The sequence below is a fragment of the Oncorhynchus tshawytscha genome, linkage group LG28 (assembly GCF_018296145.1).
Source record: "Oncorhynchus tshawytscha isolate Ot180627B linkage group LG28, Otsh_v2.0, whole genome shotgun sequence".
In the NCBI taxonomy this organism is placed as follows: Eukaryota; Metazoa; Chordata; class Actinopteri; order Salmoniformes; family Salmonidae; genus Oncorhynchus; species Oncorhynchus tshawytscha.
Window position 1 is genome coordinate 40,625,015 of NC_056456.1, and position 26,331 is coordinate 40,651,345.

General features: G+C 40.0%; 1 protein-coding gene across 2 annotated transcripts in view; it reads left to right on the plus strand.

Annotated features, from left to right (window-relative positions):
• The window catches only part of LOC112238841 (receptor-type tyrosine-protein phosphatase mu-like), a 503,654-nt gene that overhangs the window by 349,012 nt on the left and 128,311 nt on the right, over nt 1–26,331 (plus strand). Inside the window, exons 18-20 of one of the 2 annotated variants that reach the window (XM_042308178.1) lie at nt 6,472–6,659; nt 12,637–12,714; nt 13,470–13,496. In XM_042308178.1, the coding sequence (XP_042164112.1) occupies nt 6,472–6,659; nt 12,637–12,714; nt 13,470–13,496 (293 nt within the window). The remainder of the gene's footprint in view (nt 1–6,471; nt 6,660–12,636; nt 12,715–13,469; nt 13,497–26,331) is intronic. The other variant, XM_042308179.1, reaches the window with a different exon arrangement.

Consider the following 26,331-nt stretch of genomic DNA (forward strand, 5'->3'; position numbering starts at 1 on the left):
TGCTGCTGGTGTGGTTTCTTTAGTCTTACCACTCAAATGTGCCTCGACGTAATCTCATTGAGTTCACCTTTAAATTAGTTTCAGTATAGTTTGTTTTTCAAAACGTGTTTGTTAATGATTTTATTTCAGATCACTAACTTGTTTTTTTTCATGATTCGTTTTAGTTTCAGTTTTAGTTTATTATAATAACATTGACACACACACAGTGGTTTTTATTTCATACCAATAAATATAAACGCCCTCCACAGAAATCTGTAGCTACGTCCCAATTCTCTCTCCTTCCTCCCTTTACTGATTTGAAAGGAAATGACTGGTTTAAGAAATGTGGTGGAAGCAAGAGAACGAGTATTGCACAAGTGTACACTTTAAGGAGATATTACTGTTGTTAAGTCTCTGTATGCTTCCATCAGACTAACCACTTCACTAGGTTATGAGGACTCTACTAGTTTATGAGGACTCTACTAGTTTGTGAGGACTCTACTAGTTTGTGAGGACTCTACTAGTTTATGAGGACTCTACTAGTTTGTGAGGACTCCACTAGTTTGTGAGGACTCCACTAGTTTGTGAGGACTCTACTAGTTTATGAGGACTTTACTAGTTTATGAGGACTCTACTAGTGTATCAGGACCACTAGGTTATGAGGACTCTACTAGTTTATCAGGACTACTAGGTTATGAGGACTCTACTAGTTTATCAGGACCACTAGGTTATGAGGACTCCACTAGTTTATGAGGACTCCACTAGTTTATGAGGGCTCTACTAGTTTATGAGGACTCTACTAGTTTGTGAGGGCTCTACTAGTTTATGAGGACTCTACTAGTTTGTGAGGACTCTACTAGTTTGTGAGGACTCTACTAGTGTATCAGGACCACTAGGTTATGAGGACTCCACTAGTTTATGAGGACTCCACTAGTTTATGAGGACTCTACTAGTTTGTGAGGACTCTACTAGTTTGTGAGGACTCTACTAGTTTGTGAGGACTCCACTAGTTTATGAGGACTCTACTAGTTCATGAGGACTCTACTAGTTTGTGAGGACTCTACTAGTTTATGAGGACTCTACTAGTTTGTGAGGACTCTACTAGTTTGTGAGGACTCTACTAGTTTATGAGGACTCTACTAGTTTATGAGGACTCCATTGAATGTGTGTATACTAAGCACACAATGGCAATCTCTAACATGAAGCTATTGTTCAGCTCAGTGTGTGTGTATGTGTGTGTGACAGCAGGCTGCTGAGGGGGAGGACAGCTCATAGTAAAGTCTGGAACGGGAGTAAATGGGAATGGTATCAAACACATGGAAACCATGGAAACCATGGAAACCATGCATTTGATGCCTTTTCCACTCATTCCACTCCATCCGTTTCCACGAGCCCGGGCCCTCCCCGATTAAGGTGCTACCAGCCTCCTGTGGTGTGTGTGTGTGTGTGTGTGTGTGTGTGTGTGTGTGTGTGTGTGTGTGTGTGTGTGTGTGTGTGTGTGTGTGTGTGTGTGTGTGTGTGTGTGTAAAACCGCAGCTGCCTCATTGCGTCTCGTAACATCCAATTATTTACCAGCACACAAATCAAAACAACCTTGAAAAGTGTTCATTTCCAAAGCTCTTTGTCTGCTGAACGATGGGAGACGAAGTGCTTGACAAAGGTCTGGGACCAAGGACTCCATTCAGCTGCCACTGTGTCACAGACATGTTGTAACAGACCAAGGACTCCATTCAGCTGCCACTGTGTCACAGACATGTTGGCTGATAAGGGCGGTGTTATTGTAGGTTCCAACCATATTTTCTACTTTTGTTTGGCTGTGTCATCCAACCTTGAAGTTTCAATTATCAATTCAGTCTATTTCAAAATCATCCTTTTTTTTTTTTTTTTTTTTTTTTTTAAATGTGCATTTTTTCCCCCAAATAAGACTGAATTGAATTAACCAAACCTATGTTATTTTTTACTGCTTCTATTAGTTTTTATTTTCAGTACAGTACTGTAGCTAAGTACAGTACTGCTGAGTGACTGACCTGAGGTTCCAGTCCAGGACACAGTACTGTATCTGCTGAGTGACTGACCTGAGGTTCCAGTCCAGGACACAGTACTGTATCTGCTGAGTGACTGACCTGAGGTTCCAGTCCAGGACACAGTACTGTATCTGCTGAGTGACTGACCTGAGGTTCCAGTCCAGGACACAGTACTGTATCTGCTGAGTGACATGACCTGAGGTTCCAGTCCAGGACACAGTACTGTATCTGCTGAGTGACTGACCTGAGGTTCCAGTCCAGGACACAGTACTGTATCTGCTGAGTGACTGACCTGAGGTTCCAGTCCAGGACACAGTACTGTATCTGCTGAGTGACTGACCTGAGGTTCCAGTCCAGGACACAGTACTGTATCTGCTGAGTGACTGACCTGAGGTTCCAGTCCAGGACACAGTACTGTATCTGCTGAGTGACTGACCTGAGGTTCCAGTCCAGGACACAGTACTGTATCTGCTGAGTGACTGACCTGAGGTTCCAGTCCAGGACACAGTACTGTATCTGCTGAGTGACTGACCTGAGGTTCCAGTCAAGGACACAGTACTGTATCTGTTGAGTGACTGACCTGAGGTTCCAGTCCAGGACACAGTACTGTATCTGCTGGTGACTGCCTGAGGTTCCAGCCCAGGACACAGTACTGTATCTGCTGGTGACTGCCTGGTTCCAGTCCAGGACACAGTACTGTATGGGGGCCTGGTGACTGGCCTGAGGTTCCAGTCCAGGACACTGTACTGGGGGCCTGGTGGTGGGGGCCTGGTGGTGGGGGCCTGGTGGGGGCCTGGTGGTGGGGGCCTGGTGGTGGGGGCCTGGTGGGGGCATGGTGGTGGGGGCCTGGTGGTGGGGGCCTGGTGGGGGCATGGTGGTGGGGACCTGGTGGTGGGGGCCTGGTGGGGGCATGGTGGTGGGGGCATGGTGGTGGGGGCATGGTGTGGGCCTGGTGGGGGTGGGGGCCTGGTGGTGGGGGCATGGTGGTGGGGCTCTGGTGAGACCATATGGCACGAGACAGGGTCTAAATTGAACAAACAGAGATTTGACAAAACAACACAGCAGGAGAGTCATTAGCCCCCACAGTGTGTCCCGTCAGGCAGGCTTCTACCACGCGTCCCTAACACCACCCCATTCCCTGTATAGTACACTACTTTTGAAGCAGAGCTCTATGTGTAGTGAACTATATAGGGAATAAGGTGTCATTTGTGACAAACACCCTAGTCAAATACATATCAGGGTCACACTGAGACAGCCACTGATAAAGTGTTTGGAAGCAGTAGGAAGACGGGGATAGTTCATTCTTACACAGATTCCTCCCCCCGAGCCACTAGCAATAGCAGTAACTAGCAGCTGTAGATTGTTATGTATGATCACGACCAAGCTGTTTTGAATTGGTGAGAGAGAGAGAGAGAGAGAGAGGTTAAAGGTCAGAGGAACACATTATGAGCATGTTGTTGGTAAGTATAATTACATACAGCGACACAATGCAGAAGCCTTAAATTGACCGTGAACTGCATTGTGTTGTAGAATGAGGACTTGAACAGACAGGTCAATACTGTATTGTTGCCGGTTGAATAGGAGAGAGAGGTTCAGGCAGGTCAATACTGTATTGTTTCTGGTTGAATAGGAGAGAGCATTTCTATTTTTCTCTATTTTGATAACTTTAGTTTAAATGTATCACTGGACTAGACTCTATGGAGTAGAGTACCGCGATGAGGCTCTATGGAGTAGACTACCGCGATGAGGCTCTATGGAGTAGAGTACCGTGCTGAGGCTCTATGGAGTAGAGTACCGTGATGAGGCTCTATGGAGTAGAGTACCGTGCTGAGGCTCTATGGAGTAGAGTACCGTGATGAGGCTCTATGGAGTAGAGTACCGCGATGAGGCTCTATGGAGTAGAGTACCGCGATGAGGCTCTATGGAGTAGAGTACCGTGATGAGGCTCTATGGAGTAGAGTACCGTGATGAGGCTCTATGGAGTAGAGTACCGTGATGAGGCTCTATGGAGTAGAGTACCGCGATGAGGCTCTATGGAGTAGAGTACCGTGATGAGGCTCTATGGAGTAGAGTACCGCGATGAGGCTCTATGGAGTAGAGTACCGCGATGAGGAAGTAGAGTAGACCGTGCTGAGGCTCTATGGAGTAGAGTACCGTGATTTGAGGCTCTATGGAGTAGAGTACCGTGATGAGGCTCTATGGAGTAGAGTACCGCGATGAGGCTCTATGGAGTAGAGTACCGTGATGAGGCTCTATTAGAGTACCGTGACGTGATGAGGCTCTATGGGGTAGAGTACCGTGATGAGGCTCTATTAGAGTACCGCGATGAGGCTCTATGGAGTAGAGTACCGCGATGAGGCTCTATGGAGTAGAGTACCGTGATGAATGATGAGGCTCGATGGAGTAGAGTACCGTGATGAGGCTCTATGGAGTAGAGTACCTGATGAGGCTCTATGGAGTGATGAGGCTCTATGGACTCTATGGAGTAGATGAGGCTCTATGGAGTAGAGTACCGTGATGAGGCTCTATGGAGTAGAGTACCGTGATGAGGATGGAGTAGAGCTGAGGCTGATGAGGCTCTATGGAGTAGAGTACCGTGATGAGGCTCTATGGAGTAGAGTACCGTGATGAGGCTCTATGGAGTAGAGATGAGAGTACCGTGATGACTCTATGGAGTAGAGTACCGTGATGAGGCTCTATAGTGGAGTAGAGTAGAGTACCGTGATGAGGCTCTATGGAGTAGAGATGCTGAGGCTCTATGGAGTAGAGTACCGCGATGAGGCTCTAGAGTACCGTGCTGAGGTAGAGTACCGTGATGAGGCTCTATGGAGTAATGAGTGAGGCTCTATGGAGTAGAGTACCGTGATGAGGCTCTATGGAGTAGAGTACCGTGATGAGGCTCTATGATGAGTAGTAGAGTACCGTGCTGAGGCTCTATGGAGTAGAGTATGAGGCTCTATGGAGTAGAGTACCGTGATGAGGAGTAGAGTACCGTGATGAGGCTCAGTATGATGGCTCTATGGAGTAGAGTACCGCGATGAGGCTCTATGGAGTGAGGCTGAGGCTCCATGTAGACTACCGCGATGAGGCTCTATGGAGTAGAGTACCGTGCTGAGGCTCTATGGGCTCTAGAGTACCGCGATGAGGCTCTATGGAGTAGAGTACCGTGATGAGGCTCTATGGAGTAGAGTACCGTGATGAGGCTCTATGGCTCTATGGAGTACAGTACCGTGATGAGGCTCTATGGAGTAGAGTACCGTGATGAGGCTCTATGGAGTAGACTAGATGAGGCTCTATGGAGTAGATACCGTGATGAGGCTCTATGGAGTAGACTACCGCGATGAGGCTATGGAGTAGAGTACCGTGCTGAGGTAGAGTAGACTACGTGCGATGAGGCTCTATGGAGTAGAGTACCGTGATGAGGCTCTATGGAGTAGAGTACCGTGATGAGGCTCTATGAGGCTCTATGGAGGCTCGATGAGGCTCTATGGAGTAGAGTACCGTGCTGAGGCTCTATGGAGTAGAGTACCGTGCTGAGGCTCTATGGAGTAGACTACTGCAATGAGGCTCTATGGAGTAGAGTAATGAGGCTCTATGGAGTAGAGTACCGCGATGAGGCTCTATGGAGTAGAGTACCGCGATGAGGCTCTATGGAGTAGAGTACCGTGATGAGGCTCTATGTAGTAGAGTACCGTGCTGAGGCTCTATGGAGTAGAGTACCGTGATGAGGCTCTATGGAGTAGAGTACCGTGATGAGGCTCTATGGAGTAGAGTACCATGCTGAGGCCCGACACACATTCACTGCTTAATCTGGTCTGGCTCCCTTTTTCCATCTATTTTCAATGTGCACAAAGTATATGTTTGTCTGAATATAAGGTAGTTGTTTTGTTACAGACTGCATTGAGTTGAATTGGCCTGAAGGAGGCCCAAAAAGCCTCCAGTACAAAGACATCCCAAATGTGTATTATCTTCACAAAATAGCGTTATTTTGTTCCAGACTCGTGTTTTTTCAGGAGGAGGTCCTGAAAGCAAGTTGTTTCTTGAGGCAAACAAACTCTATTATTGCTTTCTCTACCCCCAGATTCACTGACTAATTGACTATCGTCAGGCCCGCTGATGTATCTACCTTCACAACACAAAGCCTTGCCAAATGAATTAGATGGTAAAGGGTATGGATCGGATTGCTTGGCTCGAATTGGGAGGAAAAAGTTTCAAATGAATTTAACTTCTCTCTCTTCAGCACAGTCTTTTCTACCCAATCCTTCAATGTCTTTCCAGGTATGAGTCATCTCTAACATCTCTGTTTTAACTAAAAATCTTTGTTGTTGGTCTTTTCTTTTCTCTTAAACAGGAAGCTGGCTAAGAAGCGTAATTGAGCATTACAAAGCAGGATATTATAATGATTGATTAATTGATTATTGATTAATTATTAATTTGTTGTTGTTTGTCTTGTGTTCCTCCTAAACAGGAAGCTGGCTAAGAAGCGTAAAGAGACGTTGAGCAGTACACGACAGGAGATGACAGTGATGGTTAACTCTATGGATAAGAGTTATACGGTGCAGGGGACAAACTGTGACGAGGCCTTGTCGTTCATGGACACACACAGCCAAACCCTCAACACCAGGAGTGAGTGTACCCTCACACTCAATGGGAGAAGTAAGTTGAAAATGACGTACCTTCAGACTTTGATTGCCCTTTTCTTTCCTTTTTTGAAAATCAATCGTATCAATAAAATATCTTATCTTAAATCCCATAAATCCACCTGAGTAATGGGAGCTTGTTGTGTCCAACATTTCTACTTCTACTTGGTCAAAAAATAATAATAATGTTGATATTACCTCATTTAAAAAAATGTTTTTATAAAGTTCATACATCATCATAAAAACATGTCAAGAGAGGTTAAATAAAAATATATATACAATAGTAAGTGCCAAAGAAAAGTTACAGGGTAACAGGTTTTACCATTTCATCTTAAATCCATAAATTGTGACTAGAGTAATGGGAGTTGTGTCCAACAGTGTAAATCAATGCTTCACACAAAAAAGGGTTTTGTTAAAACATTTCTGTCTATCTATGGGACGGATCCCACCGGAACTTTCATTACGCACACCTGGCCCCTATTCCCACTGATCAGTACTTGTATAAGTGTGTCCTTGGTTTACCAGTGTCCTGTCCATTATTGTTGCACTGTCCGTTGGTTCGTGTGAGTACCTGTGCTGTGTGTTTTGGGTTTTTCGTGCAAAATGTGGTTTGCGCAGATGATTACGGGGTCTCGTCCCGTGTGTTAATCATTGTGCCCTTGTGTTATTTATTCAAGGTACTCCTCTTTTGTTAGGGTTTCTACCCGGTGTTTTGTATAGTGTTTGTTTAGGTTTCGTCCCCATGCCTTTACATGGCACGCCGTAATTTGGGTATAATAAAAAAGAAACTATTACGCATTGCTGTGCCTGTCTCCGGACTTATTCATACCAGCATGACAATGGGTAACTGTTCTGCTTGACCCGCTCAGTTTTCCACCGCAAAATACCAGAAAATGACCAAAAAGAGTAGAACCAGTTTCATCCGCTTTTACATTTTGATTTGACTATTAGATGTTCAATGTTTTTTTTTAAAAAATATTTTAAAAGTTGGTTTCATTCGTATAAAAAAATATAATTCCGTTCACAAAACAGAGTTGACTTTAAAATGAGGGACAGACGGTCAAAAGTTTAAGAACATCTACTCATTCCAGGGTTTCTCTTTTGTTTTTACTATTTTCTACATTGTAGAATAATAGTGAAGACATCAAAACTATGAAATAACACATATGGAATCATGTAGTAACCAAAAAGGTGTTAAACAAATCAAAATATATTTGGGATTATTCAAATAGCCACCCTTTGCCTTGATGACAGCTTTGCAAACTCTTGGCATATGTATCCATGCGATCTTTATTAAAGTGCACTTAATTTAATGTAACAGGCTTTTAAAATTAAAATTCAGTTTTGGTGCACAATTTCTACTTAAAATATCAAAGGCACCCATTTGGTGGAATGACTCTACTGTATACGTTATTGTTGAAAAACACTTCACCCTAATCCTTAAAACCTTTTACCAACTCAGTCTCTAACAGCTTTGTCTGGGGCTAGGCCTTGGAGCCTGATCATGACCCCGTATAATCTGACCCAGGCCACCCTGATTAGACCCTTCTACCCCTCTCTGGCATTAGTCGTCTTCCACCGCTCGGTAGGAAATGACGCCCCTGAACAGACACTTAAGCTTTGACCTCAACTGACTGTCTGTTAAAATGTGACTGTTTTGAAATTGACATACCTCTAAGAAGTTCAATTCCTCACCCCATGTCCCGGTTCCAAAATCCTGATCCTGAGTGTTAGACAAGTTAGTCATCCCTTTAACTCAGTCCTCTGATGTGTGACATGGTGTTCATCTTAAAGAAAATGCACTGAAACCAAAATACCTTTAGTTTTGGTGATCCTCTCAGCTCCTCTCAGCTCCGGCTCATAGTTGGGTGGATGGATGGCTTATTTTGTATTCCAATGTATTGAATGTACTGTATTAATTACTGTATTAATTACAGTCATTTCTCGTTCTCGGACTGAAAATGTTGTTTTGCAGAGTTCACCATCTCATTTTCAAGTTCTTGTTTAAAAAAAATAACAATATTTTAGAGATTTCGTTTTCAAATAACTGAAAGTCAGTGTAATCTGAATAAAAGGAAAAAGTCTATTGTCCTGCTGCCCGTCCTAGAGACATTGTTTGCAGAAATCACAGCCTGCTACGCTTGTGAAAACAGTTAATAATAATGATAATTTTTCTTTCTTCTAGTTGTTAAAAGTTCCAAATGATAAAGTAATTTTTTTTATCAATTAGTATATTTGAGTTTAACCACAATATTTGTTGTATTATTTGTTCGGTCTTTTCTGGGGATTAAACTGAAATTGCAACCAACTTTCTAAGAGTTTTTAAAAAGTAACTACATTTTGGAGATTATTTTGTTTACAAATAACCAAAAGTGAGCGAGGAAAAAGGCCGTTCTTGAACATGAGATGAGACAATGTTACTAATTTGTAAATAAAGCTAATTTGTTATTTAGAATGAATTATTTCTGTTTTTAGAGGGAGAGAAACCAGAAGCCCACCGTCGCCTCATGGGTCTCTCGGTCGTGGCCGGCACGGGTATCGATGCAGTTTGCACTGCGATGCAGTGTCTTAGACCACTGCGCCACTCGAGAGGCCCCAGCTGCAAAGTTTTTCATGCTGATCAGTTGCCTTGCGCAAAGTATCTATTGACCTGCTAATAGCCCACAATGGTGCTGTACAACGTGACGGGTCGAGAGTTGACTAGAGTACTACAGTAAGAGCAAAATGATCCAAACATTTCCACACCCTAATTACAGTCTAACCAATACCCAAACAGAGATTCAGTGAAAATAAAAATCTCATTGAATAATCAAGACCAATCCCAGGCGCTTTCTTGACCTCTGAATGCTCTCTTTTCCCCATTCCACTTGCCTCTTACATTAATTTTAATAGAGTATTTTCCAGCATAATCAGTGCTCTAACTCCCCCTTGTGGTGGTCTGTAGCATTGACGCTGTGACGCAGGGTACCGTACTAAACCACAAATGACCTATAAACCCCACAGCATAATCTCAAAACCTTTAGTTGAGCAAACACTGTATACGACATGGTGTTGGTACTAGATGGTGTTGGTACTAGATGGTGTTGGTCCTAGATGGTGTTGGTCCTAGATGGTGTGGTGTTGGTCCTAGATGGTGTTGGTCCTAGATGGTGTTGGTCCTAGATGGTATGGTGTTGGTCCTAGATGGTATGGTGTTGGTCCTAGATGGTGTTGGTCCTAGATGACATAGTGTTGGTCCTAGATGAAATGGTGTTGATCCTAGATGAAATGGTGTTGGTCCTAGATGGTGTTGGTCCTAGAGATGGTGTTGGTCCTAGATGGTGTTGGTCCTAGATGACATGGTGTTGGGCCTAGATGGTGTTGGTCCTAGATGACATGGTGTTGGTCCTGATCCTAGATGACATGGTGTTGGTCCTAGATGACATGGTGTTGATCCTAGATTATATAGTGTTGGAAAGATGGTGTTGGTCCAGATGATGGTGTTGGTCCTAGATGACATGGTGTTGGTTCTATATTTTTCCTAGATGGTGTTGGTCCTAGATGATGGTGTTGGTCCTAGATTGACATGGTGTTGGTCCAAGATGGTGTTGGTCCTAGATGTTGTTGGTCCTAGATGACATGGTGTTGGTACTAGATGGTGTTGGTCCTAGATGGTGTTGGTCCTAGATGACATGGTGTTGGTCCTTCATGGTGTTGGTCCTAGATGGTGTTGGTAAAATATGACATGTTGTTGGTCCTAGATGACACGGTGTTGGTCCTAGATGACATGGTGTTGGTCCTAGATGGTGTTGGTCCTAGATGGTGTTGGTCCTAGATGGTGTTGGTCCTAGATGGTGTTGGTCCTAGATGGTGTTGGTCCTAGATGACATGGTGTTGGTCCTAGATGGTGTTGGTCCTAGATGACATGGTGTTGGACATAGATGACATGGTGTTGATCCTAGATGACATGGTGTTGGTCCTAGATGACATGATGTTGATCCTAGATGACATAGTGTTGGTCCTAGATGACATGGTGTTGATCCTAGATGACATAGTGTTGGTCCTAGATGACATGGTGTTGGTCCTAGATGGTGTTGGTCCTAGATGACATGGCGTTGGTCCTAGATGACATGGTGTTGGTCCTAGATGGTGTTGGTCCTAGATGACATGGTGTTGGTCCTAGATGGTGTTGGTCCTAGATGACATGGTGTTGGTCCTAGATGACATGGTGTTGGTCCTAGATGGTGTTGGTCCTAGATGACATGGTGTTGATCCTAGATGACATGGTGTTGATCCTAGATGACATGGTGTTGATCCTAGATTATATAGTGTTGGAACTAGATGGTGTTGGTCCTAGATGACATGGTGTCGGTTATATATGGTGTTGGTCCTAGATGACATGGTGTTGGTTCTATATGGTGTTGGTCCTAGATGGTGTTGGTGCTAGATGACATGGTGTTGGTCCTAGATGGTGTTGGTCCTACATGACATGGTGTTGGTCCTAGATGGTGTTGGTCCTAGATGTTGTTGGTCCTAGATGACATGGTGTTGGTACTAGATGGTGTTGGTCCTAGATGGTGTTGGTCCTAGATGACATGGTGTCGGTTCTGTATGGTGTTGGTCCTAGATGACATGGTGTTGGTCCTAGATGGTGTTGATCCTAGATGACATGGTGTTGATCCTAGATAACATGATGTTGGTCCTAGATGGTGTTGGTCCCAGATGGTGTTGGACCCAGATGATGTTGGTCCTAGATGGTGTTGGTCCTAGATGGTGTTGGTCCTAGATGGTGTTGGTCCTAGATGGTGTTGGTCCCAGATGGTGTTGGTCCTAGATGTTGTTGGTCCTAGATGATATGTTGTTGGTCCTAGATGATATGTTGTTGGTCCCAGATGGTGTTGGTCCCAGATGGTGTTGGTCCCAGATGACATGGTCAAGAGTCATGTCCAAAACTCTGACTGTATTGTTGTTTGGCTCTTTGACTTCTCCTTCCTAGTGTTCAGCACTGACAAATGAAATATATGACATGTATCACTATACATTACTATGTACTGTGTTATGAATCTGCTTATCTGATGATTTGTGTTATTTCTGTTCTGGTCCTATGATATGTTATGTTCTGGTCCTATGATATGTTCTGGTCCTATGTTATGTTCTGGTCCTATGATATGTTCTGGTCCTATGATATGATATGTTCTGGTCCCATACGTTCTGGTCCTATGTTATGTTGTGTTCTGGTACTGTGATATGTTCTGGTCCTATGTTATGTTCTGGTTCTATGATATGTTCTGGTCCTATGGTATGTTCTGGTCCTATGTTATGTTATGTTCTGGTACTGTGATATGTTCTGGTCCTATGTTATGTTCTGGTTCTATGTTATGTTCTGGTCCCATGATATGTTCTGGTCCCATACGTTCTGGTTCTATGGTATGTTCTGGTCCTATGATATGTTATGTTCTGGTACTGTGATATGTTCTGGTCCTATGTTATGTTATGTTCTGGTACTGTGATATGTTCTGGTCCTATGTTATGTTCTGGTTCTATGATATGTTCTGGTCCTATGATATGATATGTTCTGGTCCCATACGTTCTGGTCCCATGATATGTTCTGGTCCTATGGTATGATATGTTCTGGTCCTATGATATGATATGTTCTGGTCCTATGATATGATATGTTCTGGTCCCATACGTTCTGGTCCTATGTTATGTTCTGGTCATATGTTATGTTCTGGTCCTATGATATGTTCTGGTCATATGTTATGTTATGGTCCTATGATATGTTCTGGTCCTATGTTATGTTATGGTCCTATGATATGTTCTGGTCCTATGATATGTTATGGTCCTATGATATGTTCTGGTCATATGTTATGTTATGGTCCTATGATATGATATGTTCTGGTCCTATGATATGATATGTTCTGGTCCTATGATATGATATGTTCTGGTACTATGATATGTTCTGGTCCTATGATTCTGTTCAGACTGTATATTGATAGTTTGCTTTCTGTCTCCAGCTGCGTCGTCCCCTTCCTCCTTCACCCTGAATAAGTCTAATACTCTCAGCACAACGCTTCTCAAGTCCTACTACCCAGGTAAACACACCTTTACTCCACCTCTGGTCTGCACCATTCTGATATACTATGATCACTGTAGATAGCGGAGAGTACAAGTCAGTGGTTGGTGAAATGATAGCTAACTTAAGTTTAGCTTTAGTCCCATGTGTGTTTGTTGCATCAATAATGTGTTTTTGATTGATTGAAATGAATCGGAAGTCTATGCATTATAACAAACATCATCTGTGTGTGAATGTACTATATTTCTAGCCTACTGTTCAACGTGTGTTTGGTCTTCTATCTCTCTGCGTTTAGCAGTTCTTCTGTCTCCTGCTATAAGATTGTATTGTTTTGTCTTTCTCTTCCTCCTCCTCTTCTTCCTCGTCCTCCTCTTCTTCCTCTTCTTCCTCTTCCTCTTCTTTTTCCTCCTCTTCTTCCTCTTCTTCCTCTTCCTCTTCTTTTTCCTCCTCCTCCTCCTCCTCCTCCTCTACCTCTTCTTCCCCCTCCTCCTCCTTCCTCTTCCTCCTCTTCTTCCTCTTCTCCCTTTTCTTCCTCCCCTCTTCCTCTCCCCCTCCCTCTCTCCCCCTCTACCTCTTCGTCCTCTCCCTTCTTCCTCCTCTTCCTCTGCCACCTCCTCTTCCTCTTCCTCCTCTTTCTCCTCTTCCTTCTCCTATCTACAATCACATTCACTTTGCTCTGGTGTTTAGCTCTCCTCTTTTCTTAAATGCTTTTATTTACTGCTATTTTCTCTCCTCTTCCTCCAACTTCCGCACTTGTTTGGGGATTATGAACAGATCCCTTTGTGCCAACCGCTATCTTAGGTGAGACACGTCTTCTTTTACCACTATATCCATTTCTGCTGAGAGTGTATTATAGGATTCACTGTTTAACTTGCTATGGTGTGAAGACTTTGACAAAGAAAACCTATTGCTATATACATGCAGTAAAGTATCGGGAGGGAACAGCTCTGTTACTGATGATGGCTTCCTCACCTCCATACCTGCCTGCTGCTTCCTCCTCGTCCTCCTCCTCCTCTTCCTCCCTGGTTATCCCTGGGCTGAGGCTGGCTTCTCTCCATTCCATCCTCACTGCGTTGTGATGACCCATGCTGTGCGTTGTGATGTCACCTATGTAACATGTTTGACCTCTCATATGCATGGTCAGACATGTGGACTGGATGTGGGGGGAGTGTAGTTGGGAAGGACTGGGGAGGTGTAGTTGGGGAGGAGGGGGAGTGTAGTTGGGGGGAGGGGGGGAGTGTAGTTGGGGAGGAGGGGGAGTGTAGTTGGGGAGGAGGGGGAGTGTAGTTGGGAAGGAGGGGGGAGTGTAGTTGGGAAGGAGGGGGAGTGTAGTTGGGAAGGAGGGGGAGTGTAGTTGGGGAGGAGGGGGGAGTGTAGTTGGGGAGGGGGGGGGAGTGTAGTTGGGGGAGGGGAGGAGGGGGAGTGTAGTTGGAGGGGAGGAGGGGGAGTGTAGTTGGGGGGGGAGGTGTAGTTGGGGAGGTGTAGTTGGGGAGGAGTGGGGAGGTGTAGTTGGGAAGGAGGGCAGAGTGTAGTTGGGGGGAGGGGAGAGGAGTTGGGGGGAGAGTGTAGTTGGGAAGGGTGGGGGATGTGTGGTTGGGGAGGAGGGGGAGTGTAGTTGGGGGAGGTGTAGTTGGAGTGTAGGGGGAGTGTAGATGGTGAGACGGGGGAGTGTTATTCAGGAGAAGAGGTTAGTGTAGGTGGGGAGGAGGGGAGGTGTAGTTGGGGAGGAGGGGGAGTGTAGTTGGGGAGGACGGGGAGTGTAGTTGGGGAGGAGGGGGAGTGTAGTTGGGGAGGAGGGGGAGGAGTTGGGGGGAGTGGGGAGGTGTAGTTGGGGGAGGAGTTGGGGAGGTGTAGTTGGGAAGGAGGGTGGAGTTTAGTTGGGAAGGAGGGGGGTGTAGTTGGGAAGGAGGGGGAGTGTAGTTGGGAAGGAGGGGGAGTGTAGTTGGGAAGGAGGGGGAGTGTAGTTGGGAAGGAGGGGGAGTGTAGTTGGGAAGGAGGGGGAGTGTAGTTGGGGAGGAGGGGGAGTGTAGTTTGGGAGGAGGGGGAGTGTAGTTGGGAAGGGTTGGGGATGTGTGGTTGGGGAGGAGGGGGAGTGTAGTTGGGGGAGGAGTGTAGTTGGGGAGGAGTGGGGAGGTGTAGTTGGGGAGGTGTAGTTGGGGAGGAGGGGGAGTGTAGTTGGGGACGAGGGGAGGTGTAGTTGGAGTGGAGGGGGAGTTTAGATGGTGAGAAGGGGGAGTGTAGTTCAGGAGGAGAGGGGAGTGTAGGTGGGGAGGTGTAGTTGCAGACAGGTGTGGCAGCCAGCTCCTATCGCCATGTCCACTGTTACTACAGTTACCAGTAAAGTCACTGTGCTTCAATAATATGAACAGAGAGAGAGAGATCAACCACTTATAAAAACACAGAGGGAGAGAGATCAACTACTTATAAAAACACAGAGGGAGAGAGATCAACCACTTATATAAACAAAGAGGGGGAGAGATAAACCACTTATAAAAACACAGAGGGAGAGAGATCAACCACTTATAAAAACACAGAGGGAGAGAGATCAACCACTTATATGAACATAGAGAGAGATCAACCACTTATATAAACATAGAGAGATCAACCACTTATATAAACATAGAGAGATCAACCACTTATAAAAACACAGAGGGAGAGAGATCAACCACTTATATGAACATAGAGAGAGATCAACCACTTATATAAACATAGAGAGATCAACCACTTATATAAACATAGAGAGAGATCAACCACTTATATAAACAGAAAGAGAGATCAACCACTTATATAAACATAGAGAGAGAGATCAACCACTTATATAAACACAGAGAGAGAGATCAACCACTTATATAAACAGAAAGAGAGATCAACCACTTATATAAACATAGATAGAGAGAGAGATCAACCACTTATATAAACACAGAGAGAGAGATCAACCACTTATATAAACAGAAAGAGAGATCAACCACTTAAATAAACATAGAGTTGAACCACTTATATAAACAGAGAGGGATGAACAACTTATATAAATAGAGAGAGATCAACTACTTAAATAAACAGAGAGATCAACCACTTATATAAACATACTGAGAGATCTTCCACTTATATAAACAGAGAGAGAGAGATCAACCACTTATATAAACAGAGAGAGATCAACCACTTATATAAATAGAGAGAGATCAACTACTTAAATAAACAGAGATCAACCACTTATATAAACATACTGAGAGATTTTCCACTTATATAAACAGAGAGAGAGAGATCAACCACTTATATAAACAGAGAGAGATCAACCACTTACAGAGAGAGATCAACCACTTATATAAACAGAGATCAACCACTTATATAAATAGAGAGATCAACCACTTATATAAACAGAGAGATCAACCACTTATATAAACAGAGAGATCAACCACTTATATAAACAGAGAGATCAACCACTTATATAAACAGAGAGATCAACCACTTATATAAACAGAGAGATCAACCACTTATATAAACATAGAGAGAGATCAACCACTTATATAAACAGAGAGAGAGAAATCAGACACTTATATAAACAGAGAGAGATCAACCACTTATATAAACAGAGAGAGATCAACCACTTATATAAACAGAGAGAGAGAAATCAGACACTTATATAAACAGAGAGAGATCAACCACTTATATAAACAGGGAGAGATCAACCACTTTTAGGAACATAGAGAGAGATCAACCACTTATATAAACATAGAGAGAGATCAACAACGTATATAAACATATATCGAGAGAGAGATCACCTGTTATATCAACAAAAGAGAGAGATCAACCACTTATATAAACATAGAGAGAGATATCAAACAAGTATATAAACAGAGAGAGATCAACCACTTATATAAACAGAGAGAGTGAGAGAGATCAACGACTTATATAAACAGAGAGAGTGAGAGAGATCAACGACTTATATAAACAGAGAGAGTGAGAGAGAGAGAGAGATCACCCACGTATATAAACAGACAGATCAACCACCAATATAAACATAGAGAGACTTACCAAGTATATAAACAAAGAGAGAGATCAACTACTTATATAAACAGAGAGAGAGATCAACTACTTATATAAACATAGAGAGAGATCAACTACTTATATAAACGTGTATATATAGAGAGAGAGATCAATCACTTATATAAACAGAGAGAGATTAACCACTTATATAATCATAGAGAGAGATCAACCACTTATATAAACATATACAGAGAGATAGAGAGATCAATCACTTATATAAACATAGAGAGAGGATCAACCATTTATATAAACAGAGAGCGAGATCAACTACTTATATAAACGTATATATATAGAGAGAGATCAATCACTTATATAAACAGAGAGAGATTAACCACTTATATAATCATAGAGAGAGATCAACCACATATATAAACAGAGAGTGATCAGCCACATATATAAACAGAGAGTGATCAACCACTTATATAAACAGAGGGAGAGATCAACCACTTATATAAACAGAGAGAGATCAACCACTTATATAAACAGAGAGAGATCAACCACTTATATAAACAGAGAGTGATCAACCACTTATATAAACAGAGGGAGAGATCAACCACTTATATAAACAGAGGGAGTGATCAGCCACATATATAAACAGAGAGTGATCAGCCACATATATAAACAGAGAGTGATCAACCACTTATATAAACAGAGGAGAGATCAACCACTTATATAAACAGAGAGAGATTAACCACTTATATAAACAGAGAGAGATCAGCCACATATATAAACAGAGAGTGATCAACCACTTATATAAACAGAGGAGAGATCAACCACTTATATAAACAGAGAGAGATCAACCACTTATATAAACAGAGAGAGAGATCAACCACTTATATAAACAGAGAGATGAGAGAGATCAATCACTTATATAAACATAGAGAGAGAGATCAACCATTTATATAAACAGAGAGAGATCAACCTACTTATATAATATATAGAGAGAGAGATCAATCACTTATATAAACAGAGAGAGATTAACCACTTATATAAACATATAGAGAGATCAACCACTTATATAAACAGAGAGAGAGATCAACTACTTATATAAATATAGAGAGAGATCAATCACTTATATAAACAGAGAGAGATCAACCACTTATATAAACAGAGAGAGAGATCAACTACTTATATAAACATATATATATAGAGAGAGATCAACCACTTATATAAACAGAGAGCGAGATCAACTACTTATATAAAGATAGAGAGAGAGATCAACCACTTATATAAACATAGAGAGATCAACCACTTATATAAACAGAGAGATCAACCACTTCTATAAACAGAGAGATCAACCACTTATATAAACAGAGGGAGATCAACCACTTATATAAAGATAGAGAGAGAGATCAACCACTTATATAAACATAGAGAGATCAACCACTTATATAAACAGAGAGGGAGATCAATCACTTATATAAACAGAGATAGATTAACCACTTATATAATCATAGAGAGTGAGAAGATCAGCCACGTATATAAACAGAGAGTGATCAACCACTTATATAAACAGAGGAGAGATCAACCACTTATATGAATAGAGAGAGATCAACCACTTATATAAACAGAGAGAGATCAACGACTTATATAAACAGAGAGAGTGAGAGAGATCAACCACTTATATAAACAGAGAGAGTGAGAGAGATCAACCACTTATATAAACAGAGAGAGTGAGAGAGATCAACCACTTATATAAACAGAGAGAGATCAGCCACTTATATAAACAGAGAGTGATCAACCACTTATATAAACAGAGGAGAGATCAACCACTTATATAACAGAGAGAGAGAGAGAGAGAGAGATCAACCACTTATATAAACAGAGAGAGTGAGAGAGATCAACCACTTATATAAACAGAGAGAGATCAACCACTTATATAAACAGAGAGAAGATCAACCACTTATATAATCATAGAGAGAGATCAATCACTTATATAAACAGAGAGAGGGAGATCAACCACTTATATAAACAGAGAGAGATCAACCACTTATATAAACAAAGAGAGAGATCAACCACTTCTATAAACATAGAGAGATCAACCACTTATATAAACAGAGAGAGATCAACCACTTATATAAACATAGAGAGAGATCAATCACTTATATATCAACCACTTATATAAAGTTAGAGAGAGAGATCAACCACTTATATAAACATAGAGAGAGATCAACCACTTCTATAAACATAGAGAGATCAAACACTTATATAAACAGAGAGAGATCAACCACTTATATAAACATAGAGAGAGATATCAACCAAGTATATAAACAGAGATAGATCAACCACTTTTAGGAACATAGAGAGAGATCAACCACTTATTTAAACAGAGGGATGAACCAAGTATATAAACAGAGAGATCAACCACTTACATAAACAGAGAGAGATCAACCACTTATATAAACATAGAGAGATCAACCACTTATATAAACAGAGAGAGAGAAATCAACCACTTATATAAACATAGAGAGATCAACCACTTATAGGAACAGATAAATATCAATCACTTATATAAACAGAGAGAGATCAACCACTTATATAAACAGAGAGAGTGAGAGAGATCAACTACTTATATAAACATATACAGAGAGAGAGAGAGAGAGAGATCAATCACTTATATAAACAGAGAGAGATCGACCACTTATATAAACATAGAGAGAGATCAACCATTTATATAAACAGAGAGAGAGATCAACTACTTATATATAAATAGTGAGAGAGATCAATCACTTATATAAACAGAGAAAGATTAACCACTTATATAATCATAGAGAAAGAGATCAACCACTTATATAAACAGAGAGAGGGAGATCAACCACTTATATAAACAGAGAGAGATCAACCACTTCTATAAACAGAGAGAGATCAACCACTTATATAAACAGAGAGAGATCAACCACTTAAACAGAGAGAGAGATCAGCCACTTATATAAAGAGAGAGTGAGAGAGATCAACCACTTATATAAACAGAGAGAGATATCAACCAAGTATATAAACAGAGAGAGATCAACCACTTTTAGGAACATAGATAGAGATCAACCACTTATTTAAACAGAGGGATGAACCAAGTATATAAACAGAGAGATCAACCACTTATATAAACATAGAGAGAGATCAACCATTTATATAAACAGAGAGAGAGATCAACTACTTATATAAACATATATATAGAGAGAGAGATCAATCACTTATATAAACAGAGAGAGATCAACCACTTATATAAACAGAGAGAGAGATCAACCACTTATATTATCAGAGAGAGATCAATCACTTATATAAACAGAGAGAGGAGATCAACCACTTATATAAACAGAGAGAGAGATCAACCACTTATATAAACAGAGAGAGAGAGAAATCAACCACTTATATAAACAGAGAGAGATATCAACCAAGTATATAAACAGAGATAGATAACCACTTTTAGGAACATAGAGAGAGATCAACCACTTATTTAAACAGAGGGATGAACCAAGTATATAAACAGAGATCAACCACTTACATAAACAGAGAGAGATCAACCACTTATATAAACATAGAGAGATCAACCACTTATATAAACAGAGAGATATCAATCACTTATATAAACAGAGAGAGAGATCAACCACTTATATAAACAGAGAGAGAGAGAGAAATCAACCACTTATATAAACAGAGAGATCAACCACTTAAACAGAGAGAGATCAGCAACTTATATATATATATAGAGAGAGATCAATCACTTATATAAACAGAGAAAGATTAACCACTTATATAATCATAGAGAGAGATCAACCACTTATATAAACAGAGAGAGATCAGCCACTTATAGAAACAGAGAGATATCAATCACTTCTATAAACAGAGAGAGATCAACCACTTATATAAACATAGAGAGATCAACCACTTATATAAACAGAGAGAGATCAACCACTTATATAAACAGAGAGAGATCAACCACTTATATAATCATAGAGAGAGATCAATCACTTATATAAACAGAGAGAGGGAGATCAACCACTTATATAAAGTTAGAGAGAGAGATCAACCACTTATATAAACATAGAGAGAGATCAACCACTTCTATAAACATAGAGAGATCAACCACTTATATAAACAGAGAGAGATCAACCACTTATATAAACATAGAGAGAGATATCAACCAAGTATATAAACAGAGATAGATCAACCACTTTTAGGAACATAGAGAGAGATCAACCACTTATTTAAACAGAGGGATGAACCAAGTATATAAACAGAGAGATCAACCACTTACATAAACAGAGAGAGATCAACCACTTATATAAACATAGAGAGATCAACCACTTATATAAACAGAGAGAGAGAGAGAGATCAACCACTTATAGGAACAGAGAAATATCAAACTTATATAAACAGAGAGAGATCAACCACTTATATAAACAGAGAGAGTGAGAGAGATCAACTACTTATATAAACATATACAGAGAGAGAGAGAGAGAGAGATCAATCACTTATATAAACAGAGAGAGAGATCAACCACTTATATAAACATAGAGAGAGATCAACCATTTATATAAACAGAGAGAGAGATCAACCACTTATATAAACAGAGAGAGAGAGAAATCAACCACTTATATAAACATAGAGAGATCAACCACTTAAACAGAGAGAGAGATCAGCAACTTATATAAATATATATAGAGAGAGAGATCAATCACTTATATAAACAGAGAAAGATTAACCACTTATATAATCATAGAGAGAGATCAACCACTTATATAAACAGAGAGAGATCAACCACTTATATAATCATAGAGAGAGATCAATCACTTATATAAACAGAGAGAGGGAGATCAACCACTTATATAAAGTTAGAGAGAGAGATCAACCACTTCTATAAACATAGAGAGATCAACCACTTATATAAACAGAGAGAGATCAACCACTTAAACAGAGAGAGAGATCAGCAACTTATATAAAGAGAGAGAGTGAGAGAGATCAACGACTTATATAAACAGAGAGATCAACCACTTATATAAACATAGAGAGAGATATCAACCAAGTATATAAACAGAGAGAGATCAACCACTTTTAGGAACATAGATAGAGATCAACCACTTATATAAACAGAGAGAGAGATCAACTACTTATATAAACATATATATAGAGAGAGAGATCAATCACTTATATAAACAGAGAAAGATTAACCACTTATATAATCATAGAGAGAGATCAACCACTTATATAAACAGAGAGCGAGATCAACTACTTATATAAACATATATATATAGAGAGAGATCAATCACTTATATAAACAGAGAGAGATCAACCACTTCTATAAACATAGAGAGAGATCAACCACTTATATAAACAGAGAGCGAGATCAACTACTTATATAAACATATATATATATATATATATATAGAGAGAGAGATCAATCACTTATATAAACAGAGAGAGGGAGATCAACCACTTATATAAAGATAGAGAGAGAGATCAACCACTTATATAAACATAGAGAGAGATCAATCATTTATATAAACATACAGAGAGATCAACCACTTATATAAACAGAGAGAGAGAGAGAGAGAGATCAACCACTTATATAAACAGAGAGAGAGATCAACCACTTATATAAACAGAGAGAGAGAGAGAGAGAGATCAACCACTTATATAAACAGAGAGAGAGATCAATCACTTATATAAACAGAGAGCGAGAGAGAGATTTGATTTGATGATTTGATTTGATTTGACCCACTTCTATAAACACAGAGAGAGATCAACCACTTATATAAACAGAGAGCGAGATCAACTACTTATATAAACATATATATATAGAGAGAGAGATCAATCACTTATATAAACAGAGAGAGGAGATCAACCACTTATATAAAGATAGAGAGAGAGATCAACCACTTATATAAACATAGAGAGAGATCAATCATTTATATAAACATACAGAGAGATCAACCACTTATATAAAACAGAGAGAGAGAGAGAGATCAACCACTTATATAAACAGAGAGAGAGATCAACCACTTATATAAACAGAGAGAGAGATCAACCACTTATATAAACAGAGAGAGAGAAATCAACCACTTATATAAACATAGAGAGATCAACCACTTAAACAGAGAGAGAGATCAGCAACTTATATAAACATATATAGAGAGAGAGATCAATCACTTATATAAACAGAGAAAGATTAACCACTTATATAATCATAGAGAGAGATCAACCACTTATATAAACAGAGAGAGAGATCAACCACTTATATAATCAGAGAGAGAGAGATCAATCACTTATATAAACAGAGAGAGGGAGATCAACCACTTATATAAAGTTAGAGAGAGAGATCAACCACTTCTATAAACATAGAGAGATCAACCACTTATATAAACAGAGAGAGATCAACCACTTAAACAGAGAGAGAGATCAGCAATTTATATAAAGAGAGAGAGTGAGAGAGATCAACGACTTATATAAACAGAGAGATCAACCACTTATATAAACATAGAGAGAGATATCAACCAAGTATATAAACAGAGAGAGATCAACCACTTTTAAACATAGATAGAGATCAACCACTTATATAAACAGAGAGAGAGATCAACTACTTATATAAACATATATATATAGAGAGAGATCAATCACTTATATAAACAGAGAAAGATTAACCACTTATATAATCATAGAGAGAGATCAACCACTTATATAAACAGAGAGAGATCAACCACTTATATAAACAGAGAGATCAACCACTTAAACAGAGAGAGAGAGATCAACAACTTATATAAAGAGAGAGAGTGAGAGAGATCAAACTTATATAAACAGAGAGATCAACCACTTATTTAAACAGAGGGATGAACAAGTATATAAACAGAGAGATCAACCACTTATATAAACAGAGAGAGATCAACCATTTATATAAACAGAGAGAGAGATCAACTACTTATATAAACATATATATAGAGAGAGAGATCAATCACTTATATAAACAGAGAAAGATTAACCACTTATATAATCATAGAGAGAGATCAACCACTTATATAAACAGAGAGCGAGATCAACTACTTATATAAACATATATATATATAGAGAGAGATCAATCACTTATATAAACAGAGAGAGATCAACCACTTCTATAAACATAGAGAGAGATCAACCACTTATATAAACAGAGAGCGAGATCAACTACTTATATAAACATATATATATATATAATATAGAGAGAGAGAGATCAATCACTTATATAAACAGAGAGAGGGAGATCAACCACTTATATAAAGATAGAGAGAGAGATCAACCACTTATATAAACATAGAGAGAGATCAATCATTTATATAAACATACAGAGAGATTAACCACTTATATAATCAGAGAGAGAGAGAGAGATCAACCACTTATATAAACAGAGAGAGAGATCAACCACTTATATAAACATATCAACCACTTATATAAACAGAGAGAGAGATCAATCACTTATATAAACAGAGAGCGAGAGAGAGATTTGATTTGATGATTTGATTTGATTTGACCCACTTCTATAAACATAGAGAGAGATCAACCACTTATATAAACAGAGAGCGAGATCAACTACTTATATAAACATATATATATATATATAGAGAGAGAGAGATCAATCACTTATATAAACAGAGAGAGAGAGATCAACCACTTATATAAACAGAGAGAGAGAGAGAGATCAACCACTTATAAACATAGAGAGAGAGATCAACCACTTATATAAACAGAGAGAGAGATCAATCACTTATATAAACAGAGAGCGAGATCAACCACTAATATAAATATAGAGAGACTTACCAAGTATATAAACAAAGAGAGAGATCAACTACTTATATAAACATATACAGAGAGAGAGAGAGATCAAACATTTATGTAAACATAGAGAGAGATCAAACACTTATATAACAGAGAGCGAGAGAGAGAGATCAACTACTTATATAAACAGAGAGAGAGATCAACCACTTATATAAACAGAGAGAGAGATCACCCAGTATATAAACAGACAGATCAACCACTTATATAAACATAGAGAGAGATCAATCACTTATATAAACAACAGAGAGATCAACCACTTACATAAACAGAGAGAGAGATCAACCACTTACATAAACAGAGAGAGAGATCAACCACTTATATAAACAGAGAGAAAGAGAGATCAATCACTTATATAAACAGAGAGAGAGAGAGAGAGATCAACCACTTATGTAAACATAGAGAGAGAGAGAGATCAACCACTTATGTAAACATAGAGAGAGAGAGAGAGATCAATCACTTATATAAACAGAGAGAGAGAGAGAGAGATCAATCACTTATATAAACAGAGAGAGAGATCAACCACTTATGTGAACATAGAGAGACTTACCAAGTATATAAACAAAGAGAGAGATCAACTACTTATATAAACATATACAGAGAGAGAGAGAGATCAAACACTTATGTGAACATAAAGAGAGATCAATCACTTATATAAACAGAGAGCGAGAGAGATCACCCACTTATATAAACAGAGAGAGAGATCACCCACGTATATAAACAGAGAGAGAGAGAGAGAGATCAACCACTTATATAAACAGAAAGAGAGATCAACCACTTATATAAACATAGATAGAGAGAGAGATCAACCACTTATATAAACATAGATAGAGAGAGAGATCAACCACTTATATAAACAGAAAGAGAGATCAACCACTTATATAAACATACAGAGAGATCAACCACTTATATAAACATACAGAGAGATCAACCACTTATATAAACAGAAAGAGAGATCAACCACTTATATAAACAGAAAGAGAGATCAACCACTTATATAAACAGAAAGAGAGATCAACCACTTATATAAACATAGAGAGAGATCAACCACTTATATAAACATACAGAGAGATCAACCACTTATATAAACAGAGAGAGAGAAAGAGAGATCAACCACTTATGTAAACATAGAGAGAGAGAGATCAACCACTTATATAAACAGAGAGAGAGAGAGATCAACCACTTATATAAACAGAGAGAGAGAGAGAGATCAACCACTTATATAAACACAGAGAGAGACAGAGAGGGACAGAGACAGAGAGAGGGAGACAGGCGGAGAGAGAGAGGGAGACAGACAGAGAGAGAGAGGAGACAGACAGAGAGAGAGGGAGACAGAGAGAGAGAGGGAGACCGACAGTTAGAGAGAGAGGGAGACAGAGGGGGAGACAGGGAGACAGAGAGAGAGAGAGAGAGTGAGCCAGAGAGAGAGAGAGAGAGTGAGCCAGAGAGAGAGTGAGCCAGAGAGAGAGAGAGAGCCAGAGAGAGAGAGTGAGACAGAGAGAGAGTGAGCCAGAGAGAGAGAGAGTGAGACAGAGAGAGAGTGAGGTAGACCAGCCTGAAGTGTCAGCCTACACAGAACTGAACCTTCCAGAACTGAACTATTTTTATGTTATACTATATTTTTTGGAAAAAACATGATCATAATAATAGTTATAATTATTATAGTGAGACAGTAGCAGTATAGTGCTATCCATGATAATGAACGAGGCCAGAAAGAAACACATACAGCACAACAGGTATTGTGTTAGTGTGAAGAAAAACATGAAAACACTATATTTCTGCTTGTACAACAATG